We start from the raw sequence: 17880 nt of genomic DNA, 5'->3' as shown, positions 1-17880 counted from the left end.
ATACTAAAAAAAAATTAGATGACATGGGATATAATCCTTTCCTTGAAATATAAGTTTTAATTTTTGGAAAAAGAAAATGCATTAATTACTTTTAAAGATTGTCCACTGATAGTCACATTGTTTTCCATGAAATAAAAAAGATGTGCCAATTAGGAAACAGAAAATCCCTAATTACCTCTAAAACACATAAAGTTTACATTGAGAAATGAACTCTCAAGAGAAGAAGGTGGTAAATACATCAAATAAACCAATGAACTAGGGCATACCAGTACCAAATTTAGAAATGATACACTTTACTGTATTTTGGTTTGGACCAAGTTACAAATTTATACTTTTTGTTTTAATACTATCATGTCTGCCACATTTTAAAAACTGCCCATAAAAATAAAAGAACTGCAACAGTAGAAAAATAGAAGCCAGAACAGCAAAGGTTTCTATTCTCATCTGTCAGGCTTTCCCTACAACACTGAGTTCAGTTTTGGGGCCCATTCTCTGATCAAGCTGGTGGGTGTATAGGAAGAGTTAATAGAATTGGGGATGTTTGGCCCAGAGAGAAGATTCACAAGGACCTTTCAGTTGCTTTGATGATCAGAAGGGCTGGCAAGGGAAAGACTCAAGCCAATCTAAAATGAGTGTCTTGAATTCACAAGGAAACTAATTTCAGTTCCAATACAAGGAAACACTTTCTAATAATTAGAACTCTCCAGATAATGAGGGTGATCCAAAATAGGACTGAGCTGACTCAGGATGCCTCCTGAGAGCACTGGGGAGCATTCATACCTGTCCTAGAAGATGTCATGGAGGAAACTGAGACAGTAGGCGGAGGCTGGGGGGAGGGTACTGACCTTAAAACCTAAGCATTCTTTGATTCTCTCATTTGCTCTGAGAGAAACTTCGTTTATGCTTGGAGTCACATATGTATAGGAAACCAAAACTCACCTGCAATAATGGCACTGGTTGTAAAGAAAATATGATTAACTGGCACCACCGTCGTTGTACTGTAGAGTTTCGTGGCTTGATTCAGGAACCTAGAGCAGAAGACACTTGCTGAAGCTCTGGCTTTAAGAGATACTCAGCAATAAGTTAGCAATAACTTCAAGCAATGCATGTTCTTTAGCTACAACTACAAAGGGAAAGGAAGTGCAGTGGAAGGGCATTTCCAATCAGCAGTCATAGCTTATATGCATCTGATGTATGAGATCAGATGTCAGGTTTTATGGTCTGTTTAAACCAACAACAGTAACAATGAAAAGCAATTAATCATATTCTGAGGCCACAGAAGTTTGAGTTGGAAGCGATTCAAGCTGCTGGACCAGTATCACACTAGGACTGATTCATTAGGATAGAACCTAGAATCTGTTAAATATCATATCTGGGGAATAGTATAGCTATCCAATGACATGCCACGTGCCAAGAAGGAAGATGGAGAAGTAAAGGAATGTTTAATGTTTCAAAAACAATGCTCAGTACTCCAGCTGCAGCACACATGTGGGAGCTCAGCTTCTCACTCTGGCCACCAGCATAAATTCAGGTTCCCACAACTGTGTTGTGCTGCCCTGTCAGGGACTACACTGTTTTCCAAAGCAGTGAATTGCACTGATACCACCTGGGCACTTTTTAAAAAAGGCACAAATGCCTAGGTCTTACTAGAGAGCAATTGAAAAAAAAAATCTTTGTGAGTAGAGCCCAGGTGTGTGTGTGTGTATGTGTGTGTACACATACATACATGTACATAGGTATACACGAATGCATGTATACATGTATACAAACAAACCTCTTCAGGTAATTTTAATGGGCAACCAGGAGTGTTCTACAGTGTGACAGGGTGCAATTTATCTTCAGATGTGTCTGCCTTTCAAATTTTATAAAGCATAGTACAAAGTCACTAAATCCCAGAAGGTATTGTAGCAGTACCAACTAATTCAGAAGAAGAAAGAGAAGAAACAAGATAGCAAGATTCAAGTATAGAAACACATTCAGTCTTATAAGGAAATGACAAGCAAAACAGTGACAGAACCTAGGGTTTCTCCAGTAACTCTCCACAGACCCTGTAACAGGGCCTATAATCAGCTCATAACAATCGGACTTGACTTCTAGTATCTACAGAAGGAACCACTCGGGTTCGGAGTTTGAGCTCTGATTTCCTAGCTGGCACCACGATGGTGCCTTTGCATAGCATTTTGGGGTAAACAGAAAACTTTCAGCTCAACTCAAGAGAGCCTAAGCAGGCAAAAGCACAATTCTAGTATGAAATGGAGGGGAAGTGATTGGAGCAGATGGGAGGGGGAGGTGGGAGAGAAGAACAGTAATTAAAAATGTTCCATGTCACCACTACTAGGCCCCAAGAGAAACATAAAACAATCATTCTGCAATCCCATGGGCACAAAGAAAATTCTGGCCAAAGATGCAAAGTTCTGGGGAAAGGATTTCCCTCCAGGCCAAACGTCTGGTTTCGTCCATCTCTGGGCAATTAACAAGCATGAGCTAAGAAACGAAGGTGAAGGGTTCATGTATTTCCTATATTTAGAATGAAATCCTGGATGTGGACCTGCCCCTTTGATTTATTGCTAATGACAACCTGTGCATGATGGATATTAATTACAAGCAGAAGAGCATCAGGAAAGTATCAAAGTGCACTTAGCTGGATTAGGGCCACACTGTAGAACTCACGAGACATGAAGGCAATGCTTAGTAAAACTTAATATTGGATGCAAAGGACAAAGCAAGGCATGTTGGCTGAGGATAGGCTGTAGGCCCTTCACCCTTAGAAATCAGTTGTATTTCATTGTAATTATCATCTGAAGCCAAAAAAGATTAATGTTCAGAGAAGCACGGAATGCTGAAAGCTTAGTGAGTATGTAGAAGCTAACTTACTTGACTTGGAAAACACAAGATGCTATCATGATGATAAACATGATATAGAAGATGGGATAAGTTAGTTGCATTTTATCCGTCATAGAAAAAGTGATCATGCCTGAGACGGCTTTTACTGAAATAACAGTCAATGAGGCTGAAAAAGAAAACAAAAAACACAAATAAAGTACATACTTGAGATAGAATTACAAATAAATATCTTAAGTTTATGTGGTAGAGTAGCAAATATACCAATTATGCTTTACGGATTACACGGTTATGGGAGGTGTAGCGTAGGATGTGACATTAACCAAGCAGTAGCCCTGTGGCTCAAACTCTGCTGGACTTTAAATTTACTTAAATCAGCTAAAGGTCTGTTGTGCAACTGGATGCTTTTTATCTTTGAAGCAAGGTGCTCATTTTCCAGCCCTAACTCTTGAGAGAATGCTGAGGAGGTTATAATGACTGGTGGGGGGAAAGGCGCAAACAATGGGGGAAGGAGATAAGAAAGGTCAGATTGTCCATGTGACATTAAGGGGAAAATGACTATTAAACTGTACTGAAAAATTTAAAACCAAATAGATGAGAAGACTGCAAAGTGAAAAGCAACTCACTCCCTGAGTTTGCTAAGTGTAGTACAAAGTCTCCATGCAAGAGCTTTTTTGTTAGTGGATGCCTAGAAGTTTCATTAAAAATACTTTTTGACAAAGACAATAACAGGAAGAAGCACCAAGGCTGAGTACTCATGGCTCAGAGTCAATGGTAAATCTGGGCTTTACATAAGCAATATCTGTTTATTTTCTATGCTAAAGAGGAACCCGTCCCCTAGGAGAACAAATTTTCCTTAGGTTCCAAATAACAATTAAGAAAAAGTAACTTGAGAAGTTTATATCACTATGAAAGCAATGGAGCATTTTCTGGTAACAATTTGTTTCTGTAGGAAGAAGATAATGCTTTCTGTCTTACATCCCTTGAAGTTACTGTGGCAATTAATTCCATAATTTAGCTGAAACCTACACAAAGCTCAAAAATAATTTTTACATGAAATCAAATAATCGTAAGTCAAAGGCAACGTGATAGAGAAACACTGTCTTTGTTGCCGTTGATCTACCTGGTCATAATATATCTGAGCTTTATTCCTTTTAGCTTTTGAAAAGGTACTATATATAGAGAGAGAGAAAGAGAGGGAGAGAGAGAGAGATATTCTAAAGAATAGGTTTAAAATAGCAGGTGATGGCCAAGGAAGAGCCTCCCATAATTTACTTTTCCAAAAACTGAAAATATACCTTAACTTGAAGGATACTAAAGCACACTTCCAAATTAGGCATTTTCTTTCAGTTAAAAGTTGTTAATTAACTGAGGAGACCAGATGATAAATTCTAAAAACAAACCCCCCATCTGAACAGAGAAGCCCTTACAATTAGGCCCCTCTCCATCTTAAAATATCTTTTGATCTGATCCTTTTACATATTTCCTAATGATTATGGCAATAGTCATATCTTAGCTAATCTAGAAATTTTAAATATCTGTAGAGATCTGTGTGTCACTTGATGGTTTAAGTTTGTAGGTTAGCTCTTGAGGGACCTTAATTTCCTCCTAAAGACTTTGCCTGAAATTACAGCACGATGTGGTTATGGTCTTGTGGTCTGAACAGCCAGATTTCCCAAAGGGATAATTAACAGAGAAAGAGTTGATCATACCATTCCATTAGCCTCGGAAACTCAGGATTGCAAAGGACCTCAAAGGTCATCTAATTTAACCACCATCTGATCTTAAATTACGCTTAAATACAAAACTAGAATTTGTTATTAAACTGCTAAACTATCAATATCTATAGTTAATCATTATGTTTTTAAAGCATGCACAATTGTCAACTAATCACTATTTATTGTAACTCTGCAAGTTATTTGTAGGCTGGTGTCAAGTACTTCTAAGTTTTGTTTGGGAGGGGAGCTTGCTAAGGACAGGTTGAAATGCAAAATTGTAATGCAGTACCATTTTAATGTTTCATACATAAAAATAGAAAGTACTTAGGTATGCAAAGAAAAAAGTCTAGAAGAAACTACATCAAGATATTGCCAGTGGTTATCTCTAACACTGGGAATATCAATAAACTTTAAATTCATTTTCAAAAATCTATAGAAGTATACATGTCCATTTAAAAAAGTTTGGAAAATGTAGAAGAGCCTGAAAAGCAAAATTAAAATCACCTTTAATCTCAACACTCATTCCCAAATCATTTTTAAGTTTTGGGCACATCATTATTTTTCTATCTATAAGTATGAACAAATCACAACATGTAAATCATATGGTATTTACTACTTAGGAGCTTATTTTCCAAGTATACACTACTTAGGGACCTATTTACCTTGAAGCATTTTCTTTGCCATTGAGTATTCCTCTAAAGCGTGATTGTTACTGGCTGTAAAGAATGCCTTTGTATGCGTGTCCAGTTTATTTTGGCAATGCCCTATTTTTGGATATTTAGATTGTATTCATTTTTTTTTTACTTTTAAAAATTAGGCTGTGATGAACATTCTTGAACATAAATCTTTGTATGTCACTCTGCCTACTTCCTTAGGAAAACCACCTACAGGGGAGTTATTGTGTGGACAGCCACTGTGACGGCTTCTGAAATACACTGGCCAACTGCCTTCCAGAGAGTGTCAGTCACCCTCTGTCCTACTGTGCTACAGTGCTCAGTTACATGGATTTTTATATTTTTCTTTGTATCTCTCTCTATTTTATTAATTACCAACAATAAACAGATATTACTTTCATTGTTCTAACAACACCAGTTTTTCCAAACAGGTGCTGAACCGTTTTTTGAAATTTGGTCCTCTCGGTTTATTCTTCGTTCCTCATCAATAGCTCCTTCCAGAACTTTCCCAGATTGACTTCGATGTCTCCTTATTAGGACCATAAATATTTTATTTATTAATTTGGCTTTGACAACCAGAGTGTGATAGGATAGGGAATGACTTCCTGGTGTGAGGACCAGACGAGAGCTTTGGATCCCTTTAAGACAGATCACAGCCACAGGCAAAGGGAACCCCTCACCAGAAGCCAGATTGCTTCCTTCCTGATGCCTCCACTCTCTATTTCTTTTTTAAGTTCTATTTTGTATCTATCGCACAAGCAGTATCATGACAACAATGAAGCAAAGGAAAAAATCCACCTATTCACTTCACTACCTCTCACTCATTTCCAGTGTTCACCCCATGTGTGCTTTTAATCACAACGAAGGTAGATACAATGTTCTATGCTACTTTTCCCACTATACATATGACACTATCAATGTTTTTCAAAGCTGCTCCATGATTTTCATAATTCTTTTTTGTTTTTTGGTAAAAGTCATTAATGGTCATTGTAAAATTCTGAAAGAGCAAGATGAGCACACAGTGAAGAGGCGGCATCTTTTTTTCTCCTTTCTAACTCTAGTATTAGAGAACAATTCTAGTATTTCACCAGCAAGTTCTTTGTTAGGAATGAATATTAAACTTTAACATGGCCTTTCAACATCTATTGAGAGCATCACACGATTTCCATTTTAAAGCATTCTTCCAGCTTTATTGGGGTATCTTTGAAATATAAAATTGTATAAATTTGAGGTATACAATGTGATGACTTGATATTTGTATATATTGTAAAATGATTAGCACAATCAAGTTGGTTAACACATCTTTTACCTCACATAGTTGTCATTTTTCTTGTGTGTGGTGAGAATATTTGATATCTACTCTTAGCAAATTTCAAATATACAATACAACATTGTTAACTATCATCACCATACTGTACATTAGATCCCCAGAACTTATTCATCTTATAACTGAAAGTTTGTATCATTTGACCAATATCTCATTTCCCTTTTAACTCATTAACATGATGAAGTATATTAATGGATTTTTAAAAGAACCCTCCTTTCATTCCCATAATTAACTAGTTAATTAACTCAAATGTTTATTGTGTGCTTACCATCCTCAGTTCTAAGTAAAGTATACATAGTGTACATAACAGACACGGTCTGTGTTCTCATGGAACTAATCTGGCAAGGAAGATGAGCTCATAACAACATATAAACATCTAAGTAGAATATGTAAGTACAAATTGTTATGAGTGTTACAAAGAAAAAGAATCAGTTTTATTAAGACCACTTGGTTGTTGAGTATGATTTGCTCTGGATTTTATTTGCTAATATTTTATTTGGGATTTTTGCGTCAGTATTTAGTAGTGAAGTTACTTGATAGTGTTTTTCATTTGTTCTATCTTTTTCAGATTAGGGATCAGTATTATCTGATTATGTTTTTTAAAAAAGCGAAAGCTTTCTTCTTATGTCCTCAAATAGTTCTAACAACATCAGAATAATCTATTCCTTAAGGGGTTGAAGACATTACATTTGGAACTGTCTGGGCCTGGTTCTTTTTTAGGATGTAGCTTTTAACATAAACGCCTTCATTTCCTCCATAGTTATTTCCTTTAAAAATAAGCGATTTATTCAAGTTTTCATATATGTGAGTGTTTATAAATGCATACTTATCAATCAATCTATATCTCATTTCTTTTTTGGGGTATCTGTGATTTTTCTTTTGCTTTTTTTTCGGATGAGGAGACGATGTATTTTATCAGTTTCCTTTTAAGAACTGATTCTTGGGTTTAGTTATCAATCCATTACTTTTCTATTTTCTATTTCATTAATTTTTGCCTTTATAATTAAATGCTTTCTGCTTTCTCTTAGTTTTATTTCAGTTTTTTTTCTAACTTCTTGAGTTGAGTGCTTAATTGACTTACATTTAAAACAATTAATTTTCTCTAAATACAGCATTACTCAAAAACTCCAGGTTTCAATATTAAGTGTTTTGATAATAATTTAAAAAATATATGCTGCAGTGAAATCTTGGTTTCTGCTTTACCTAGCTGCAGTTTAAGACTATTGTTAACATTTCCTGGTGGTAGAGATTTACTGGTTTTTATTTTTGTTATTATTTTTTTGTTTTTATTTCACTGTCATCTGAGAATGTGGTCTGTACTAATTCAAATTCCTGGAATTTATCAAGAACTTCTTTAGGGCCAATTATGTGATCTACTTTTTTAAATGTTACACAGGCACTTGAAAGAAAATTTATTCTTTGTTTTTAGGATTTAGAGTTCAATATTAGAGGTACTAGTTCAAAATTAAGAATTCAGCTCTTCTGTCTTTACATATTTTTCTGTCTACTTATCTTCCATGAGCCAAGAGAAGTCTTCTACTTCCCTTATATTTTTGTTACTGTAGTTTTGCATTTTTCTTCAGGTTTTATATCACATATTAGATATGATATTCTTGTGGACTGTGCTCTTTTTATCAGAATAAATTACCCCCTTTTGTCTCATTTAATGCCTTCTGCCTTGACTTTAATTTCATAGTATCATTACCCCCTGCTTTCATTTACTTTCAATTTGAGTTACCTTGTTTTGGATAAAACTTACATATGTCGCCAAAACATTTCACAACCCACAAAGGCCAGAAAGGGTGTTGGCCTTACCACCATTGGAAGAGGGTCCCAGAGACCCCTTGCATTAGTATTTATTGTGGCAGGGCTGGAGTTGGGAGGAAAAGTCATCAGGGAAGGAGGCCCTAAGGAGGCCTGGGTGGCAGCTATTCTCATAACTACTATAGCTGTACTAGGGCCAATTGGCTGAATCCAGTTTCAGAATTGTTTTCCAAAATCAACCTAGAAGTTTCTCTGAAGTCCAATGTGAGAATCTTTTTTTACTAGGTAACTTATTCCATTTACATTTATGATCATAACTAATATGTATGATCTTAATTCTGTTGTCTTACATTCCTATTTAAAGTTTCCATTGTTTTCATTATTTTCCTATATAATGTACATTTTTTTCCTTAGTTGTTTCCTTTTGTTCTTCCTATCTGGTAATTTGGAAAGAAACAAATATAAAGTTTCCTTTCTGTTGTCTTGATCAACAGCATACCTGGATATAGGGTAGAGTACATGTGTTTCTGTAAGTAACTATCGCAAACACAAATCTTCCAATACAGAGGAGAGAACTAGTTGATGAGGTAGGAAAATGAAAACCCAGCACCTCATTAACATGGGGCTGCATGCAGCTCCAGTGGTGTAAGCACAACCTACCAAGTCATAGCAAACAACACACAACATATGGGTCATCTTACTGGCAAAGAAGAGGGAAAGGAAGAATTACAAATAAATTCTTAAAAAGGGAATTTCCCAAATGATTAGTGAGATCTCCTAGTGTTGGTGTATATATGAGTGTGTGTGTGTGTGTGTGTGTGTGTGTGAGAGAGAGAGAGAGAGAGAGAGAGAGAGAGAGAGAGAGAGAAAGACACAGAGATGGAGACAGAGAGACAGAAAAGGAGAAGGGAGGGAGGATACATTAAAATATATATAATGGGCTTATCCAAGCAACAGTTTTCAAATCTTACAAGGTACCTCTGGGGGGAAAAAAGTAAATGGGCTGGTAAACAATGAATTAAAGAAATGTGGTATTTAAGAAAGTCATACTGCTTACATTTATGTTTCCTATTAGACATATTTTAAAGTTTTTTTAAAAAAAATATAAGCAGCATAGATTTGGCCAACCAATTGCTGACATAAGAATTTCAATTGGGTTCATTAGTTTGTTCTTCTTTTAATATATTTCAATTATTTACTAAGAAAAAAATATCCTCAAATTGTCAGTGAGCAAATAGAATTACCAGGAAGCAAAATCCTTAAATATATTTTTAAAAGAATTAAATATATATCAATTACAACAATGGACATGAAATGTATAATTTCTATAATTTAGACTCGATTTCTTTCTATAAATCAGAGTTGACAAATATAAAAAATGAGAAAGGAATAGCATGCTCAAGTATTTTACTTCAAATCTTGTTTATGACTTAGCACAGCTCGATTAGAGAATAAGAAAACAAAATATGCCTTTACCTAGAAGTGCCACCAGGGTTAGCAGAATCACTATGTGCTTCATTTCTTTTCTTTTATAGCAATATAGGAGAATGCAGAAAATTAATATTTCTAAAATCTAGAAATGAAAAAGATGGGAAAGGGTAAGTTATTCTACACAAAGTCTTCAAAATGGCACACTTCTCTTTTTGACTTTGCAGCGGTGCTAGCATTAGAGTTGAGAGTGACTGAGGCTCCTAAGGATGATTATAAATATACGAGAACAGTCTAAGGCGCCTCAGCCATCCAGACCCAGAGCTCTCACAACACCCATCTGCGAAATCCAGATCTCCACTACTGATCTCCCTGGGACTCCAGTCTCATTTATCCAACTACCTATGAGACATTCCATGTGCATGTTTAATAGACATACCACACTCATATGGGCACACGCTTGATTCCCTCCCTTCCCAACTTCTTCCTCCTGGGGCCTTTGTCCCTCAAGAAGTGGCATCACCAGACACTGTTGCACAAGCCAAAACTCCTCCCATCTTGTCCCTCCCCCCCATCTCCTCTCTGGACCACTGCATTAGCTTCTAATTCATCTCTTATTGCACTCTTGCCTCACTATGGCCCAGCCATTCAGCAGCCAGATGAATTATTTAAAAACACAACTTGGATAATGAAATATTGCATTCATAGAGAAGAACATACATGATATACATCTAAGGTATTTAGAGTGATATGACAAGTACTCCTGTGCCCTCTACCTGACCTAAGAAACAGGACCTTCCAATACCTCCAAAGTGTCTCATGTGCCCCTCCCCCGCTGCGCTCCCCTCCTCCACCTCCCCAGGAACCACTATGCTGAACTGTGTGTTTATCATTCGCTTTCTTTATAGTTCATCACATCTTTATGCATCTCCAACAACACCCTGTTTATTTTTCCATGTGTTGGGACCTGTATCAGTGGAATCATGCTTGCTTCCACTTGCTTGCCTTTTTTCACTCTGCACTGTGTTTATGAAATTCATCCAGGATGATACATTTAGTAAAAATATAAATTAGATCCAGTCATTCCTTTGCTAAAACTTCTTATGGTTTCCTATCACATTTAGAGTAAAATCCAAACTCCCTCCTGGATTATAAAGCCCCAGGAGACTTCTCAGACCTCATTTTGTACCCCTTGCTCCTGAATGGTACGCCCTGCGCCAGCTGCAATGGCCTTTTTTTTTTTTTCTTAAGTTTTAATTCTTTTTTTTTCTTTTCAGTTTTCTTGCAATTCTCAGATTCCTCCCGCCTTTGGGCCTTTGCACTAACTGTGTGCTCTGTCTGGAATGCTCTTTCAGTGCTCTTTGCACAATGGCTCCTCCCAGCCACTCAGCTCTCAGCTCAAATGCCACCTCTCTTCTGTGAGTTCTTCTGTGACTCCTCCGATCTGACAGAGCCACACGCTCATCCTGCCACACCCCCAGCATCAGGTCGGTATGGAGCATTTGGCCACCATCTGGTGTATTTCTTGTTCATATGTTTGTGTGTTTTCTGTCTGTCTCCCCTAATGCAATGCCAGCTCCAGAGCAGGGGCCTTACCCACTCTGTGTGCCTGGCACACAGTTGGTTGTTCAGGAAGTATTGATGGAGTTGATGAGCAAATCACACCTCAAATTTATTATGGACAACCTGCCACACGAAAAAAAGACCTAGTGTTTAATATTGAGTGTTCGATAAATAGTCATTGATTGAAACTCTGAAATTTTCCCACCCTTATGAAAACTGGAATTTAATTTTGAGTTCTCAGTTTTATTTTTAACAATTTTTTTTACAGTGCTTAAGATAACTTTAAGCCAAGCTAATGATTTTTTTTTTCTTAAGAGGTGGCAGCCCTGGACTGAAATCATAAATATGAATGTTTACTTTTCTGACAGTAGACAGGTAAAAGCACCAACACTAATTTTTTTCTTAAAAATTGGAGTTAGAGACTTATTATTTCCAAGATTGCATTCTACTTACAGGGCCATCTCTAAATCAACTTAAATCCTGTTTCTATTCAAGGTTTGGCTTGTTGATTTGTTTTTTTCCTTTAATCCTCTATGGGCATGGGAAGTAGCAGGCTCATATCTTTCTCATTTAAAAACCTTTTAGGAAAAACCTTAATATGGAAGATCAAATCATCCCTTACTCTTTTCTTCTCCTGGTAAATTAAACCAATTATTTTAATTTTTCCTTATAGGGCTTATTTGCCAGGCCTTTAACTGAGTTGTGCTACAAAAGCTATTAAACGCCTCTCCCTTTGCCTTCCCTGAAGCTGCCATCAAAACACTGGGTGTCCCAATCTCTGTGCAGCTCACCAATCATTAACAGAACTATCCCCTTAGGCTTGGTCTTAACCAAAGGCTTCAATTTTTTCCCCCCGAGAGACAATGAAAACAACTCACAGCGGTGTTCAGGACCACTGTATTTGTTGCTGCAGAAAAGAAAGCTCTACCTCCACTAACCACAGAAGGTGTTAGCTAAACCTATTAGTATGCTGATTATTCAATTTTTAGAAGAGGATTAGGGTAGTTGTTATCAGTTCTAAAATCCATTTTGGACTTTTTTTGCAAATTCCATCTCTGTGGCTTCAGATAAATAAAACATGAGTTCCCATTAACCCAGAATGACTACAGTTGCCCTGGGTTCTGCCTTGTAGCAAGAGCTCACACAGCTCCCAGGAATAAAATTTTCAAGTGGTATGAATTAATGTTAATTTTTTTCTAACAACAATTTTTTCTCTCTGAAAACATCGATATTAAAGAAGCTGCGATTTGTGCAGGTTGCTGCGCCCAGAGGAGGCTGTGTTTCTGATTGCAATATCAGAGGTCAGAAATAACAACAGCACCTCCTGCGTGCCCACTGCACACAGCACTGTCTTCAGGGCTTTTCTTGTACTAAGTCATTGAATCTTCACAACCACCTTAGGAGGTAGATACTGTCTTCATTTGACAGGTCAAGGAACTGGGGCTCAGGGGCGTTAAATGATGCAGCCTGGTAGGCAGAATAACAGCCCCCAGGAGAGTGTCCTAATGGAAGCTGCGAACATATCACCTTACAGGCAAAGGGGCTTTGCAAATGTGGTTAAGGTTATGGACCCCAACGGGTAGATTATCCTAGATTAGCTAAGTGGGTCCAACGAAATCACATGAGTCCTTAATGGCAGAGAAGCTTCCCAGCTGCAGTCAGAGGGAGAGGCCATGGAGAAAGATCCAAGCCAAGGAATGCTGCTGGCCTCTAAAAGCTGGAAAAGGGAAGGAAACAGATGCTTCCCTGGAGGCTCTAGCAGGGAACACGGCCCTTCCAACACCTTGACCACAGTCCAGTGCAGCCCATGTTGGACTTTCGACCTATGAAACTGTAAGATGATAACCTCGGGTTGTTTTCGGCCACTAAGTCTGTGACAATTTGTTACAGAAGTAATAGAAAACCAATCTACATTTTGGTACCTGAAGTCCATCCAGAGGAACAGAATCTTCAGGATGAGTTTTCTGAATTGATGTGTAGGACTTTCTGGATCGGCTCTCTAATCTAATCAGATGTGAAGGCACTGATCACCCTGTTTTCAGTGGTCAAAAGGGCATTGGCAGTCCAAGGGGTGATGTGGCGAAAGAATGGACGAAATTTTACCATTGGATGCCCTGCTTCTGGTACCAAAATCTGAGCTGAAGTTTACCATACCTTCTCTCACCAAGTTCTTTCCTGAAAGAACAGCCTTTGATATGACTTCTTTGTCCAAAAGAAATGAGCTCTGTACATGTTCTCTTTCAGGCCAAGTTTGGACAAAGATTTGTTCCTTGGTAGTCGGCTTTATTAATTCTGCATAGAGAGGCGTTTAGTGGAGTGTGCAGCGCAGAGGTGGACAGCCTGGTTTTGAATTCTGGCTCTGCCACTTAGTACTTATGTGACCTTGGACAAATTACTGGACGCCCCTACGCCTTGGCTTCCCCATCTGTCAGATGCAGAGGATAACAGTGCCGGACGTGGCGAGGGACATCGGGCAGGTAAAGGACAGAATGCAGTCCGAGCTAAGCACAGGGCTGAGCCCTCTCGGTGAGTGCTGGCTCCTGCTACCATAGAAGTGGCCCCCAGTGCAGACACACAAGTGCTATTTGCATTTAGACAATAAAGCAAATGAGCATCGTGCCATAGATACTGATGTCATATAAAAACATCCAGTTTTCTCCCTTCAGGTTTTTAACACCTGATGGTGGGTTTGGACACAGCTTTGCCAGAAAGGCTGACTTAATAATCAGCTCTGGCGTATAGAATTATACCAAACAACAGGCTTGGCCCCTGCCTCTGCTGATTTAATTTTTTGTCTGGCAGAGAGAAAATGAGCACTGTGTAGATTATTTTGTGAAGGATTTTATGTTTGCAACAGAGGTTTCAATTTGAATGCTCTTTTGGAATATCTGGGTGGGCAAAACGGCCATGATCAAGCCTGCCAAAGAACATGAAGTAATTGAGGCTTAGGGCTACGTTTCCTAATGTGGGTTCTGCAGATGTGTTCTTAGGTATTACTCACAGTTGGTCCTTCCCAGAAAAGGGCCTGATAGTCAAATAAGCCCGAGGCATGCAGGATTAACGTTAAACCTGTCTCTTTCTTAAAGGACTTCTAGTTTTTAACATGCTAACGGAGGGGGCCATGCTTTGCAGCATCAAACTCCAAGCTAGTTTGACCTTGAAAACCCCACTCCTTTTTGCTTTTTGGCAAGCACGGGGGCTGGGGGACTACCCATCTCTGGGAGACAGGCTGGGAAAGGCTGTTTTAGTGGGCGAGTAAAGGGCACTTCTTCTCTGGCTACTACACACTGGGCTTCTCAAATCGTCTTCCTACAAAAAAAGAGTACCAGGTCAGAGGAAAAGCACCTGGGCCTTATCTTTGCCAGGGTTCCACTTAATTTAAGTCTGTTTTTTTTTTGAGACAAAGTCTCACTCTGTTGCCTGGGCTAGAGTGCTGTGGCGTCAGGCTAGCTCACAGCAACCTCAAACTCCTGGGCTCAAGCAATCCTTCTGCCTCAGTTTCCCAAGTAGCTGAGAATACAGGTATGTGCCACCATGCCCAGCTAACGTTTTCTATATATTTTCAGTTGTCCAGCTAATTTCTTTCCATTTTTTTAGTCGAGATGGGGGTCTCGCTTTTGCTTAGGCTGGTCTCGAACTCCTGAGCTCAAATGATCCTCCTGCCTCAGCCTCCCAGAGTGCTAGGATTGCAGGCGTGAGCCACCGCGCCCGGCCTGTATCAGTGGTTTTTAAAAGTGTGGTACCCGGATCAGCAGCAGCAGCATCATCACCTTGGAACTTATGAGAATGCTAATTCTCAGGCTCGAGCCCAGCCTTAATGTAAGTCTTCAAGGTAAAACGGACATCCACTTGAGTCAGACAGACACACGACACAAGGGGACGATATGAGCCAGTCTACGATGCAGTTTTACAATCCCTTTTTTGAACAATATAGAACTTATTCAGACTTTTAAATATTTTTATTCATTTTATAAATTATATTTGATCAGTCCTGAAAGCCAATTCATGTGCTGTTATTTATTCCTGGTGGGATACATAATCAGATAAATGATATGTTAAAGAATAGTCTTAATTACTATAATTATGATCTCTGCAGTCAGTCATAATTTGTAGAAAAAGCACAGAATCTGCCACATCTGAGGATTAAATGTTAATTACTTAGATGTTTAATAGATTCAGACCAAACTTCAGCTCATGATTTTAGTATATAAGCGATTACTTCTACAGTCTTTAGAGATACAACTATACAATTGATTTAATTCCAAACTAATGTCATATAGATTTATTCCTGGTGTTAGTCTAACAGTAATGGTGTTATTCAAATGTGACTTTATTAAAAGTTTATTTTATGCTATTTTATAAACACCTGGAATTATTTACATTTTTCTCTGTGGCATTTACCATCAAATATACTTTCATTATCTTAATATGATTTTATAGAAATATGGGTCTCTTCCAAGACTGTAAAATTCTTGCTATAGGAATTCCTTTTTATAAGTTGGGTGTCTAATCACCACTAAATGGATAAGTGAATAAATGAATGAATGAATTTATTTTAAACGTTGACTTTGGAAAATGACAAAATGCAATGAATTTCATAGTACTTTCTGTGGAAATATATAGTTTAATAAAAAGTGGTTTTGATCTTTCCAAATGTTTTCTCTGGTGTTAAAACAATACAAGATATGTCATCATTAAACAATGCTGTTTATTCCAGAAAATAAGTCTTGAGGCATCTTTAATCTCCAAAGGATTCAATTCAGGCTATTCATTTTCTGGTCTTGGGCTATGTGACCCTTTTGTTACTGGATGAAGAATTTGTTTTGCCTTTAGGCAAAGAGTAGTAATGTGTTGGTAGGACTTCAAGTCTGGACTATCATGAAATATTTAACAAAGTATGAAGAACTGAAGTAAACCACAGAGATGGAAATGCCTTCTAGTGCTTATAGTTGATGAAGGAAAGCTGAGATAGTTAAAGGACTGAGTGTGGTGCACAAGGAGGAAGACAAATGGGGAAGGGGTAGGCACAAAGGATGACAGAGATGAGGAAGGCTAATCTGAGTTGGGAAGCCCAACCCTAGAAGTTTAGGGAGGCCACGGGGTAGGGAAAGAGGTGGGAAGTGACAGAGCTAGGGCAGAAATAAGTTCCATGAGAACAGAATTCAGGGCCATAACATATAAGGAACAGGTATTTAAATAGGCAGGGCACTGTGACTGATGGGCTGATTGGGTGATTGGTCAACTCATAGTAGTTCATGCCCTGAAGAAGGGTAAGGTCTTCTGGAATAGAACAGACAGGTAAATAGACAAAGAGACGCAACCGCACTGCATGGTGTGGCTGGAGTGGCTAACTGACCGGATTTGTTTTTAGGAGCATACTTGTGGCCGTGGTGTTGACAATGAGCAGCAGGGGAGACAGATTCATTAAGGGGCTGCTGGCATAGTCCAAGCAAGAGATGGTGAAAGCTTGAATTAATGCAATGGCAACGGGATATAAGACATAGTCACATTCAAGAGATTTTAAGAAACATCCAACAGGATGGGGGCAGGAGGTGGGTAACGAGGGTGTAGGAGAAGTCATGTGTAGCTCAGGTTTCCAACATGGGAGGCTGATGTAGAAAATATAAGAGAGGAGAGAGTTTGGAGGGGGGAACACATTGAGTTCAGTTTTTGATATGTCGCATTTGAGGAAACTGTGGGACATTCGGACAGGAATGGTTAACAAGTAGACAGATGAGCACGTAGATCTGGAGCTCAGGAGAGGCCTGGGAAAAGCAGGTAGGTCTGGATTTGGAAGTCTTTATAAAGGAGGATGGTGGGTGGGCAATGGGAGAATTCTGGAAGACCTTGGAAGAGTATGTAGCGTGAATAGACACAAGGGGTTGGCAGAGGAGGAAGAGGTGCCCGAGAGCCTGGGATGGATTAGTCAGAGAGGAAGAAGAGAGACAGGGAAAATACACTGAGGAAGCAGGGAAGATAGAGGTTCTAAGAGAAGAAGATGGGCCATGGAGTAAATGCTGCACGAGGTTCAAGAAGAATCTGGATCAAAAAACCAATTCCATTTGGCAGCTCTTGGAGAGGAATTTACTAGATTGGAATGGGAGAGGAGTGAATGGGAACTGAGGAAGGGGACAGGGCCAGCAAGAATAGACTATTTGAAGACATTTTTGGTGGTGAATGGACGAAGGTAAATAGGGCAGTTTATTAAAGGGTATGTAGTGAGTTAGCAATTTTTTTTTTAAACAGAGGAACCTAACTATCTTTATAAGCAAGAGAAAGGAGTAGAGAGGGAGACTTCAAAGAGAAAAGACCTATAAACATTTGTGTTCTAGAGGTCAGAATTATGTATCAGAAATGGTAAGATATACAGAATTCTTGTCACATAGACTAGGAACTGCTTCTGTAATGTCCTGGGTTACACTTGGAGCAAAGTTCACCAATAAACATGTCCCAGTAAATGCCAATGTCACACTTTTTTTTTTTTTTTTGAGACAGAGTCTCACTGTGTTGCCCAGGCTAGAGTGCCGTGGCGTCATCCTAGCTCACAGCAACCTCAAACTCCTGG

At 38.5% G+C, this 17880-nt stretch overlaps 1 protein-coding gene across 1 annotated transcript in view; it reads right to left on the bottom strand.

Annotated features, from left to right (window-relative positions):
• NIPAL2 (NIPA-like domain containing 2) overlaps nt 1–17880 on the bottom strand; it is an 88210-nt gene that overhangs the window by 8491 nt on the left and 61839 nt on the right. The window contains exons 6-8 of the mRNA XM_012643581.1: nt 9801–9897; nt 2875–3010; nt 940–1028 (exon numbers count right to left, since the gene is read on the bottom strand). Coding sequence (XP_012499035.1) covers nt 940–1028; nt 2875–3010; nt 9801–9897 — 322 coding nt within the window. The remainder of the gene's footprint in view (nt 1–939; nt 1029–2874; nt 3011–9800; nt 9898–17880) is intronic.

This window comes from Propithecus coquereli, unplaced genomic scaffold, assembly GCF_000956105.1.
Source record: "Propithecus coquereli isolate 6110/MARCELLA unplaced genomic scaffold, Pcoq_1.0 Scaffold2, whole genome shotgun sequence".
In the NCBI taxonomy this organism is placed as follows: domain Eukaryota; kingdom Metazoa; phylum Chordata; class Mammalia; order Primates; family Indriidae; genus Propithecus; species Propithecus coquereli.
The sequence above is the reverse complement of the archived record's forward strand: the minus strand, read 5'-3'. Positions and strand labels throughout refer to the sequence as shown.